At 35.5% G+C, this 13,445-nt stretch overlaps 1 protein-coding gene across 1 annotated transcript; it reads right to left on the reverse strand.

Annotated features, from left to right (window-relative positions):
- Positions 1 to 7,604: 7,604 nt before the first annotated feature.
- On the reverse strand, positions 7,605 to 13,220 carry Csn3 (casein kappa). The gene is made up of 5 exons (XM_085691467.2): positions 13,163 to 13,220; positions 12,711 to 12,740; positions 11,181 to 11,213; positions 9,645 to 10,131; positions 7,605 to 7,758 (listed from the first exon to the last, which is right to left on the reverse strand). Exons 1-4 carry the CDS (start codon positions 13,214 to 13,216, stop codon positions 9,679 to 9,681), a joined length of 570 nt encoding a protein of 189 aa, XP_085547593.2. The 5' UTR covers positions 13,217 to 13,220; the 3' UTR covers positions 7,605 to 7,758; positions 9,645 to 9,678.
- Positions 13,221 to 13,445: the final 225 nt, after the last annotated feature.

The raw sequence follows: 13,445 nt of genomic DNA on the forward strand, positions 1-13,445 counted from the left end.
TCTATAGATTAAAAATAAATGGGCTCAACATGGCTTAAATGCTTTATTGCAGTAACTTAACTACCTTAACCCACTGTTAGTGAGCATGGTTATTATTGCAACAGGTAGAGCATTATTGAAAATGCATGCACTATTTTTAAAAACTCACTTGTGGGGCCTGTTTATAGCTATTTTCAATGATAATTTTTGTTAAGCAATGAATATTTTACATGTTGGCTCATCTGCTTTGCATAGAACTTCATGATTGTGATAGAGAATTAGAAAACAATCCTAATAAAAAATAAACTATTAAAATATGTAAAACTACCTATTTTGTATATAAACTTGATATTTCTTGAAGTGGAATAAGTTAGTTAGTTGCATTCACTTGAATTATGATTATGGATGTTTTTCACACTTAAAATTTTACTTAAGCATTCAAATATGGTACATATTAACTTTATGAAAATAATTTTAATGACAGTCTATCTATTGTGTAGTTATCATATTGTTTCTAATTTCTCATCGTGTTAAGTCAATATTTTGTGTATGTTCCATTTTCTTCCTTGTCATATTACCATGATTATCATGTACTATTTATAATATCACTGTGATTTTTCTCCTCTTACATCTGTGTAAAATCATCTGTAAAGTAACTTCATAAGTATGGGATGAACTGCCAACCATGGCAGTCTGAAACCTTCACAACAATCCAAACCTCAGAGCTAGGCAGTCATTTTTATGCTCAAAATTGCCTAAAGAGGGAGCACTTGCACTTAGGACTTTCTCAGGGCTGACCAGGGAAAAATATTATTTAGTTATTAAAGTGGAATGCAAATTAGGTAACTAATTGTGTGGTTCAAACCACGAAGTGTAGAAAGTGAAAATTCCATTTGTTTTTCAAATATTGCCCTTTTCACAACTCTTTTCAAACTCTTTTCTTGCTAAATATTGCCCTGGCTTCTCAGTCTGTAAGACCGCTTTCTGTGTTGCTTCATCAGTTCTAGGAAGCATATATCATATTTTCCACTTCTTTGTGAACTCTCTTAGGTCATAAATATCATGTTTTCTCTCTTTTGTCTCACAAATAATATAGCAATTATCACAAGGATCACATCTATGCCTGTACTTATCAGACTTTTATAATCTTTTGGACCTGCATTGCAATACAAGTCTCTAAGAGAAGAGAAACCTTATCTACTATTGGGGTTTGAGTTTATAATGCAAATTCACACTATTAGGTACAACATCAAGTACAATGTGTAATTTCTGAATGCTACTATCAGTTGTTCATTCTGGAGCATTCTGTTTAGCAATAGTGGCACTTGAGAGAAAGAAATAACAAAGTCTATAATTCTAGAAATGTGATGAAATTTTCTACAAGGTTTGCATCATATTCAGAGGCTGAATAATAATCTCAGGATTATATAGATATGCTCTTTGATGTCAGTAATATAATGTTCAGGCATCAACAGAAGTACGAGTGGCAGTGGTGACATTGTGGGCAGAAGATGTTATTTGTCCCAGTACTAAGTATAGAAGTAGTCACTCCTTGAGTAGTTGTCATGGTTTTAGGAACATCTATGTGGTTGCCAGTTCAGCTCTCTCCCTGAAATTCACCACTTATGAAATGATCATTGGCAGCTTACTATTAATTATAATTGTTTGGCCTATGGCTCAGGCTTCTTACTAGTTAGCTCTTCCGTATAAATTAACCCATTTCTAATAATCTGTGTATCACCTCATGCCCTGAGACTTACTGGTAATGCTCTGGTATCTTACTCTTTTGGTAGCTGCTGGTATCTCTCCTGACTCCACCTTCTTTCTTCCTGTATCTTTGTTTGGATTCCCACCTAGCTATATTCTGCCCTCCATAGGCCAAAGTAGCTTATTTATTGACTAATGGTAATTTAACTTATTCATAGCATACAGAGGGACATCACACATCAGTTGCATCATTTCTATCAGTCATGACTAACTATAGGGAAGGGATTTCAACTACTGGATGGCAGGCATGTCAGTTACTAGTTGTGCTGTCTTCAAAAGTCATGGGTGATGCTTTTCCTGGCAGTAGTGGTATCAGAAGGTGGGGTGATGGCTTGAGGCTTGAGATACAGGAAAGATATCTGAGCTGGATGAATGTGGTGGTCCATTGTAATCCCAGTCTTCTGGAGTTGGAGATTTCTCTGTTGAGCTTGGTACCTAGACAAGTTGAACTGGCTATTAGCTTCAATGCATAAAGTGTAACTAGTCTAGCTGAATTGACCATTTGCCTCAATGTATAAAGTGTATATCAATCAAAAATAACACCAAATATCAAGTTCTGACCTCTACTGGCATGCAAACACACCAAACAAATTTGTATATTCTCTCTCTCTCTCTCTCTCTCTCTCTCTCTCTCTCTCTCTCTCTCTCACACACACACACACACACACACACACACACACTCATACTCTCCATACACACATATGCTAAAGAAATCCTTATGGAGTGTTGCATAGGAGAGATTGAAGCATTCTCCTGTAATGAAGATCCCTAAGACAGAAAGCAAACAACTCAAAACAGCTCCAGGAAGTCTCTGAAATGACCAGAATCACCGTTCCTACTCCCCCAACTTGTTAAACTGCCTGAAGGTTGTACAGTGTGATACAGGTTCCTAGCTTTTGTGAGCTGTCACCCATGCTGGGGTAGGCCTCAGTGATACAACTGTCTTTGTTGTATCTGCTCCTGTAAATAACACCTCACCCATATTCCTATAACTAATCCCAATAAAAATAGATTCACCAAGATGGGCTTTGGTAGGTCTTATGACAGCCACCCCCATGTGGAAGTTCTTTCTTTTTGGGGCTTAAGTTTTATTTCCATGATGATTAGGGATATCAGTTACTTTTATGTCATTGGGGTAACATCTATTTACACAATTTTCCCATTTCTAACTGGGTAATTAGTCATTTTTTTTTCTGATACCAAGTTTTCTGGGTCATTTTTGTATCTTGAATATCAACCTTTTATCTGATTGATGGTTTGCAGTTATTTCCTCCAAATCTGTAGTCGTTTTTCATTTTTAATTGACTTCCGTGATTGGTTCATATTTGTGATGTCAAATCAGGAATACATGAATTGTCTATCTCTTACAAAGTAAGCTCTTACAACTACTTAAAACTATTGTAGTTTTAAAGTTTCAGTTTCATCCTGTGGTAGTCAGATCTTTGGAGAAATGCCACCCCCCGCCAACAACAACAACAACAAAACCAAAAAACAAACAAACAAACAAAAAACAAGAGTTTTCCCTCTGGACATTGTTTCAGAAATTTTGTGAACTTAGCCTTTATATGTTCTGGGCTGACTTTGGTAACTGACATGTAAGCAAAGCTCACTTTTATTCCTTTGCACACACATCCAGTTATCCCAGGAAGATATGTGAAGAGAGAGTTCTTTCCTTATGGTGTGTGCTTGGTGCCCTTTTGAAAACTGAGTAGATATGTGACATGTTTAGAATCATTTTGGCTTTCTGCTTGTTCTGTTACATTGGATTATGTGTCTGTTAAGGAATATGAACTTTCGAGCAATACTATATGGACTCGGTTATCAATACACTTTGTGGAATTTTATTTTATTTCCATTATTTCCTAACAACAAAATAATATGCAGTGTGAAGGGTCATAGCCCATTCGAGCATGTGGCTCTGGCAGGCCTTGCCCTTCTCTCCCATTTTTTCTGCCTTTCTAAAAACCTTTAGATTATAATTCCAAAAGCTAGCCACAAAGATCTATGCCCTTATTTGGCTACTTCCTCCTACCAGGGCTGATCATCAAGGTCCAGCTACTTCTGGATTGAAATCCAGCAATCAGAAGTCCCCTTTGGCTCACCTAATTAACATGCTTAATTAAAACTAAACACCTCATTTTAGCATGGGGTTTTCCCCTTTACCTTTATAAACTGCTGTTTGCCTATGGGCCACATCTGTCTCATTTCTATCCAGAGTCAGGATAAATATTCCTTCCTCTTTTCCCTCATTCCCTTTCCCTTTTCCCCAGTCCCCTACCTCCTTTACCACCTCATCCTAGCCAATTCTAACACAAAGACTTCTGTTCATCTCTTTTTAAAAATTATATCTAAAAATAATTTGCTGTGGTTTTATTCCTGAGTCAGAAAGCAGCCAATTGAACTTTTCTTCCCTGTTTAGTAAAGGATCTCTCTGTGTAAACAGTGTTTGGGTGTGGTTTGTGCCTAATCTTAGATGCCCCCTGCTGTACATGGGTCTCCCTCACAGTCCATAAATAAAACATAAATAAATAGAATATTGATTGGCATATATAGTATATATCACATAATTATTGGCTGTTTTTTAAAATTAAATTATTTATATATTGACAGTAATATTTATGATACCTTGTACATAGTTTGTAATTTTTTTAATTAATGAAGTTAAATTTTACTGTGCTGGGGGACAATGGTCTTGTACCCTGTAAAGATAAATCACTTGTATTTGTTTAATAAAATGCTGATTGGTGAGTAGCCAGGCAGGAATTATAGGTGGGGCAACCAGAACAGGAGAATTATGGGAAGAGGAAAGGCTCAGTCTACAGTCATCATCCAGACCAAAAGGAAGCAAGATGAGAATGCCTCACTGATAAATGGTACCAAGCCACGTGGCTAACACAGATGAGAATTATGGACTAATTTAAGATGTAAGAATTAGTCAATAATAAGCCTGAGCTAATAGGCCAACCAGTTTATAATTAATGTAGGCCTCTGTGTTTCTTTGAGACTGAACGACTGCAGGACCAGGCTGGACAGAAACTTCTGTCAACAAATGGTACTAACATGGAAAACTACATCCACATAAGACCTGAGAGAGCTTGGGAAATTCTAGACACAAAAGAACAGAGTTAAGCATGGTTTCTTAGTAGCAGCATTTTCTCAGGTGGGTTCTGTTTGATAGAGGCAAGCATATCTCATTTAAGAGAGGCTTCCTGATTCAGCTTTAACTGCAAAAACTTTGTAACCTTTTTAAGAAACTCCACCACAAAGCACTTAAATGATGTTTATGAATAGCTAACAGCATGCTTCTTGGTGGTGGCAGGGACCTCAAAACTCCATAGAATTGTGGCAATAAACATGACTCCTGCACCATGAAGCTAGAGTCTCAGAAAGCTAAGGAATGGGGTGGATCAAGTTGTCAAAGTCATGGCTTTAATCGTAGCCATATAGCTTAGTAAATTAAGGACTCATGTGGTCAGAAAAAGAGAGATAGACAGTAAAGGTAGATTCAGATGAGGAAAAAAAATCTAAATGGTTTACAGTGTGTTTAAAAATATACATATGCTTGGGAGAGAAAAGAAAAAATGGATAAAGTCCTTAAAAGAAAGAAAGAATAAAAGAAAAGAAGGAAAGAAGGAAGGAAGGAAGAATGAAAGAGAGTTAGTTGGATTGTGGTACGACACACCTTTAATCGCAGCACAGAGGTAGAGGCAGACAGATCTTTGTGAGTTCAAGGACAGCCTCATCTACAGATTGAGTTCCAGGACAGCCAAAGATACACAGTAAAACCCTGTCTCAAATACATAAATAAATAAAAATAAAATAAATAGAGTTTAAAATAAAGCCAGGTAAAGATGGAAAATACACAGAGAATCTGAATACTGTATGTCATTGTGTTTGATGGCTGAGGGAGAAGCAATGTTGCTAAAAGGTATTTAATTATAAATGCTACTGGATTAATTCAACACATATATTTTGAAAATGCCTTGACTTCAAAATTTAAGTCAAAAGATATATTACTTTGGAGAAGAGGTTTTGCTTTTGTTTCCACAGAAAAGGAGAGGCTGTGGATTCATCTTAACACAGGGTTTCCCCCTTTACCTTTCTATACTTCCATTTGTCTATGGGCCTAGTCTGTCTCCTGTTTATTTGGAGGCAGTTCTTTGTTCCTCTGGTACAAATGTCCCTTCTCCCTTTCTCTTGTTCCCTTCACCTTCTCCCTTATCCTCTATCTCCTGTTCTGTTTTTTATTCGCTGCTCTGTGTCCCTGTGTGGCAAATCTTTTTTTGTGCTGAGAAGTTGGCCCTGGGGTATCTTGTGCCAAATACTGGTCCCTTCATAAATCACCACGGATCACACCACATTGTGAAAACATTGTAGGTTTAGAGTAGGATGGTAACCAGTAAGAACTCCGCTAGACAATTCATGTGTTCCTATATGGAGTCATAAATATAAGTCAATGATATAAGTGACCGACTAACTTTCCTTATAATTTAAAAATTGTGTATGTGCTTAGTTCGTGTGAATATGTGTGCAGAAGACTGAGGATAATCTCAGGAATCACGTTTAGAAATTCCATCTGATGCTTTTGAGACAGTTTCCTTTGGTCTGAAAATCACTAATTAGGCTAGGGTCTGACTGGTGGGCTCCAGGGATCTTTCCATTTCTGTCATTCTAGTACTTAGATTAAAAGTTACTACTATCTTGCCTGGCTTTTATAGGTTTTGGAAACTGAACTCAAGTCCACATGATCACACAGCAAGTTCGTTGCTGACTAGACATTGATTAGTACTATTTCTTTAAGGGAAAACCTATGTTATATGTTATATAGGTTATATATAAATAAAACCTATGTTATATGTTAAAACTTTGATTATTCACCAAACGATTTTAGACAGAAGAATCTGAAATTCTGAAACCCTAAAGCAATCTAGTGTAGTGTGTGTGTGCATGCTTGCTCGCGCGTGTGTATGTATGTATGTATGTATTTGCTCACAAACTTTTTAGATGCATTGTGTGTGAGACTGCTTTTGCATTTGTAGAGTCTCCATCAAGTCCTGGAATCATGTGATTAGCTGTGTTTGTATGATGCTGCAGGGCGATTGGTAATGAAAAGTCCCCAGACTATCTTAATATAAAATATACAGCTTTAATAAACAGAAGTAAGACTTAGAACAGCTTACACCAGAATCCAAATGATCTGTCCAGGCACAGAAGCCAGGCGAAAGAGAGCTAACGGGAGCGCGCTTACTAGGTTTATAGGCAAGCTTTAGCCTAAGGGCGGCACGCCCCCAAAACAGAATGTGATTGGCTGAACTCCCCTATCATTTGTACCTGTGCTTGCCTGCAGTATACTTGTGCTCTGGGGCATGCTCTGGACTTTTATCTAAATGTGTATATTTAATGGCCACAAGAGTCACTTTGTGTATTCCTCTGGATTGCAACAGTATGACTTAGGTCTTCTCTGGTTTCAGCACCATACTTCAAATAGTCCAGTGTCATCTGAGTGTAACAGTTCTTAGTGTCAAGTCATGGACTGCGATCTCTGCCCACAGGTGAACTGTATACCCCAAATTACACTAAATATGAAACCTATATTGTTTCCTGGAGCATCGCCATAGATCTCACATATGACACTCAGTTATTGACTGGTGAGATTGCTCAGTGAGTAAAGGCACATTCTGCTTAGCCTGACATCCATGTTCAATCCTTGGGCCTTATGTTGTGGAAGAAAAGAATGGTTGCTTGCAAGTTGTTCTCTGACCTCCACATCTGTGCTATAGCATGCATCACATGTTACACACACACACCCCTCCACACGAAATGTTCAAAAGGTATTATCTGCTTTTCACTGACTTTATTCTGCATGAATTACAAACAAATTAACTGTGGCACCAATGTAAAATGGAAGGGAAGAAGAAAAGATTTGGGTCTGTGAAAATCGCATCTTCTCTTGAATGTGGCACACAAGTGCCTGAAGAAGAGTACAATGTTGGAATTTGGTTTCTGTAAGACCTGTAAAAAAAATAAAGATAGTTTGGAATTCTGTGCATAGCATGTTGACAGTTTTCACATTTAAGGTTTTCTCTAGATTCAAAGAGTTCTTTTGTGACTATATCCAAGAACTTTATCAACTTAAGTGTTTGAATTCAGATTCAAAAAATTGACCATGCTGCACTGTACACTTTATTTAAGTTTTACAAAAAGACACTATCCTTTACTAAAGTTTTTTTTTTATATAAATGATGCTTAGTGATTTTAATTCAGGATTCCAGAATCATGAGTTATGGACACACATACTATAGAACAAGGGTTACTTTATTACAGGCAAAATCATGCAATGATTTTGGATCAATAAAATATATAACTCCATATTAAATATTTATTTTCATCCTATTTTATATTTTCATCTCTAAAATGCTCTATGTTGAATATTTACCCAGTTCTTTTTCCCTTTCTCAGTATATATTAAATTACATCGCAAAACCACAATTTATAGCTATGGCAGTCTAGTGTAGTCACAGGTGGTTTCTATTTCTCTTAAATTAGTCGCTATGGAAACAGTTGAAACTGAACAGGCTCTCACTTTGTACATTTTACCCACATTTCTACTTGAGTTGTGAGCTCAAAGTTATGACAAAAAGAAAATCCAGAGAGAATGATAACCAGCATGAGGTTATTGATGAGAAGTTGATTCCCCTTCTGGTCTGTAGCCCTCCTCAGATCACAGACCCTCACGTGGCGTCTTAGACCAGATAACATGCATCCAGTTTGACAGATAATAAGCAGCTGTTATAACAAATCTCAGCATTCATACTTTTCTCTCCAAATAATTTCACCCTCTGTGAGTTTTTTTAAAAATACCATTAATTTTATCATTATTTAATGTCCTAGAATTTCTCAATTATTTTAAACTTTAACTATCTATTTACTCAAATAATTAATGGTATTTTGCCTTATGTTTAATATTCTGAGATTTAATAGATAATTAATTAAATTACATTTAATATTCATGTATTGAAAAGCTAAGCATTTTACCTCTTTCATGATTTATCTGAAAAGAGAGTAAGGACATTCAGCTCTTTCCAGGAGTTATGTCTGAAGTAAAGGACTTCATGAAAAATAGATAATTTCTTTTGCTCTATTAATATGAAAGTTAGAGTGCAAATATTGCTATTACAGGCTCATTTCTTTTTTCTCTTGCTATGTCTTTCTGTCTGTCTCTCTTTTCTTTTCTCATATTTTTCTCTATATACAGGGAATTGAACCTAGGGCCTCACACATGTTAGGCAACAACTTTACACTGAATTATATTCTCAGGCCTTTTTTTTCATTTTTAAAGTTTGAGACAAGATCTTGCCTGCTTCTGGGACTGGCCTAGTCTCTATCTAGACTAAGCTGTTCTTGAACTTGTGATTGTTCAGCCTCCGTTTCCCTAGCCATCTGTGATTATAGGCCCAACACTGCATGTGGCTCTAGTATACAACACTATAGTAGAAGTTTCACTTAGGCAGCTTTAGAATCAAAACGTGAGACTGTACAAAGTATTTACTTCACTATGTAAGTAAGGATGAATTAAAATTAACAGATTAAAGGAGAATTGTAACCTTCAGGAAAATGGTTGATAAAAGTACAAATACAAGTTTTCTTTATTTTTCAAAAACATACTGTTTTCATTTCTTATTGAAACAAAGACCAATTTGTCGATGCTATACGATCAATGCAGGTTTCAATATACACATTCCCCATCCCGTGTATACTATACCAAATTACAATCCTAGTTAGCTCTTCTGCTTGCTCCCTTAACATAATTTATCTTCTTGTACTAGTTTAGAATTTGTGGTTGTGTGAATAAGTCACTGCTTGTTGTCTGGATTGTTCATTTTAATTTGCTCACATACCTTTATTGTCTTCTTTGATGGTTTCTTGAAGTTTCTATGCTACAGTTGAAACTATTGGGACTGTGGCAGTCTCAGGATTATTAACTGGCACTGTGGAAGCTTCTGGATTGGCCACAGTAATTGCCACTGGATCAATGATAGGAACTGGTGTAGACTCAACAGGAGTATTGGTTTCAATGTTTGGAATGACAGTGTTATCTTCATTTTCATTTGTAGGAATGGCAAGAAAGGATGGGCTTGGAATAGGATGTGGTACCTCAGTAGACTGGGGGAGATTTGGCATTGTTTGCCATTGGAAGATTTGGGCTGGTGACCTAAGCAGAAGCAATCTTGTAATCAAGGAGTAGTACATATATGGGTCAATAGCTACAGATGACCTATAGTGGTAGTAATTAGGTTCATAACGAAGATTGCTGCTCAGCATATAGCGGACTGGTATACGCAGGACTCTTTGCTGGTCATCCAAGACTTCATCCTTTTCGTGGCACTAAAGGAAGGAAAAAGGTGCAGAAAGGTTCTAATTATAGATCAAAATGCAAAGGAAACTTCAGCAGCTTTTGAAATAATGCAGATTTTATGTTGAGCAAATAGAGTACCGAAAGTATGTAATTCTAAATCATTATTTTTATTAGTTTTGAATATATACATTTTCCATTCCAGGTATGATTTTGATATTGTGGAACATTACTTGTGACAACATAATATTTGTTTTGAACAAATTAGGTAATTAGTAATGCAAAATATGTTTCTCCTGTGAAAGTATGGTGTATATGGAAAGTACTAATTAGACTTTACATATTTAGTCCCAGTACCTCAAAAGTCTCATAGAGATACCCATTATATGCAAACACACGCAATGTTTACAAACACATGTGGGTATATTTTCATCTCACAAATATTAATTGTTCACAAATGTTATCAGTCCGAGAAATGGCATGTTTTATAACAGAATTGTAAAGTGTGGGAAGAATTTTTAATTTAAACTTTGGATTTAAACATTTTTGTTTAATTTTCTCCACTAAGGACTTTTTTGTTTTTAATTATTTCTGTCACCATGTAATGAACCAAAAAAGTCATATGGCATAGTAAGTTTTCCTGTAAAAAGAAACAGCTAATATATTCTGTCAAACACATTTTGAAACAAAAGGAGACATTAATATGAGGAAATGAGATGGACTTATAGATGAGTCAGGTAAGACGTTTTCTCCAGCTGAACTTTATGAAGTGGGCAGGAGAGATAAAAGCTCTACTTTTGTTCCTTTCCCTTTAAATATTCCACATTGAGAGTAGCTTCATGAGCTAAGGAAGCATTTGATTGGGCCCTCACAATGTGGGCTACTCCAAGAAACTGACTTTCCGACAAACACCCAGGTTGGTTCGTGGTATCTTTGTCTAAGTGGTGTTTTCACTTATCAAAAGATAACTAATTTGTCCTGTAGAGATCAAACATTTTAGTTTTAATCAGAAGGTCTTCCTCTTTGCAGACTATCATATAAATTATTCTTAGGTTATATAAGGAATTGAAAATAGACTTACGGCCACTTGTTCTTGATTTTGTACCTCTGCAACCTGAGAGATTAGATTAAAAATAATGAGAAATAATAAGGGAGAAAAATCTAAACAGAGATTCTCTTTTGTTTGTTTGTTTTATATTTTCACTTTTGTATTAAGAGCAAAATGAATATTATACTCATTTTACATTAATAGAAGCATTTAATTGACACATAAAAGAAAGTATCACATTGCAATTTTTAGATGCTTTGGAAAGCTCATAAACTGAAACATAAACTCTATAAACTTTTTTTTTTTAATTATTTCACTTTGTTCTTGTGACTTGAAGCCTTCATGAATCTATCTTCCGGAAAGAATGTGGCTTTTATACTCTGGAAGTCGCAGTGGCTGTGATTAACTACACAAGATGCAGCCTGTCCAAATTCCATCATGGGGCATCGAGGGGGCTCACACGGTCCCTCTCTCCCTGAGCAGCTGTTGAGAGTTAATGGTTGCTGGTAGAGAAAGTAGTGTTTTCAGAGTGTGAATCATTATGCACTGGAACCTCCTTAGAAGAGGCTTTGTATTCAGGGTATAGGCACTGGTAAGCCACCCACACTCATGTAAATGACTCTTTATACATATCTCTGTGAATAATCTCAATTATGTGTTGTTTACATGTGTAAAATATTAAGAATAAAAAATTGAAACAAAAAAGGAAATTAGAAGAGGGACTTGTTGAGAAGAGGAAGGAACTCAGTAGTAGTGGCGGGAGCAAAAATGAGAGCAAGTGTGAACAAAATACATTTTGCATATATATGTCAATGTCATGATAAATCACATCATGTATAATTAATATTTACTAGTTAAAAATCCTTAATAAAGAAAACAGGAAGGAGAGTCGGTTATAAAGTAGGCTCAATAATTCATGAATTGCTGAGCAGGAAGGGACTCATTTTATGACTTAAAATGGCTTCCTATTACTCAAAAGAGAAAACCCAAACATAATTTCAACAAGTAAATGAAAGTAACTAAATGTAAAATGCATAGTAAATTTTTAAAGGTAATTTTTATCAAAGAATTTACTCAAAATTATTGTTTAGGAGATACCTGTTTTCATTTAATAATTTAATCAGCTGCTCTGTCATCTAAAACCTTTGTAATCTTATCAAGAGGGCACATACTATTGCCTCCTTCTCACCCTCTTTTGGCTGCTGGCAGACGAGCTTTTGGAATTGCAGAATGAGTGTGAAAACAAAGCCCAAAAGTAGCCCAAACTCCAATAACAATTAGTTAACAATTTCAAAGAAACAGGCACTCTTACATGATTCTCTTACATCTGCTTCTACCAGCCTTAGAGCTAATTATGGACATGACATGGGTACCTGGGAAGGACTTGGCTAGCCCACATAGTAAAGTGTCACAAAAGATAGTAATTTGATTACTAAAAAATATGAAGGTTCTTTAAACTTGTTGAAACATTTAAGTACGTGGTTTAGAGGCATTTTATTATGATTGAACTTATCAGAATATTGTGTTTGGAATTCATGTCTCTAATCGATAATATCAACTTACTGTTGGATCTGGGCTTTGCACCTCGGCAGCCTGAGGAATTACAGAAAGAGAAATCATTAAAGCTAAATAAGTTAAATATTTTAAAATCTTTAAACATTTAGTCCATAAGGAGGCTGAAGGATGAGAAAGATAGAAATTTCATAACTAGGATCTCTTACCCTGGACTAGGATTCCTATACTTACTGCTTATAAATTATATTTACAGTACTTTCTAACTTAGAAATACATTTTTACAGTATCGGAATAGACATTCTATGAACAATGAAGTATGTGCTATGGTATCTAATTACCTAAAAGAGTATTTATTTTTATTATACAAGTAAACATAGAAAAGCTATGAACCAGTTGTTAAGATCCTTGGAGTGCCTACATTTTGATATTCACAGAACTGAAACTCTCAAATAAAATTTACTTAACATCTTACTAAAAGAATTTAAATGAAATTAACTTACCAAAAAGGGCAGAGTTAATGCCAGAATATTCATAACTACGATAAAATTCCTCATTATTGCACCTAAAATTAAATTTAAAAAATTAAATTAAGACTCTATTGCTATCAAGTTAGAAGTGATTGCATGTAATGTTTTCCTTAAGGGAGAAAAAAACCTCTGATTTCATAGGTATTTTAGCCAGTGTATTTTCTCAAAAGTAAAGAAACAGCAACTTGAAGTAAAATTTGTTTAATTTTTGACTATTAGTGAAGCTATCATTAAAGTGTAATCTGCTGGGAAGTGC

Source organism: Myodes glareolus, chromosome 8, assembly GCF_982192425.1.
Source record: "Myodes glareolus chromosome 8, mMyoGla1.1, whole genome shotgun sequence".
Lineage (NCBI taxonomy): Eukaryota > Metazoa > Chordata > Mammalia > Rodentia > Cricetidae > Myodes > Myodes glareolus.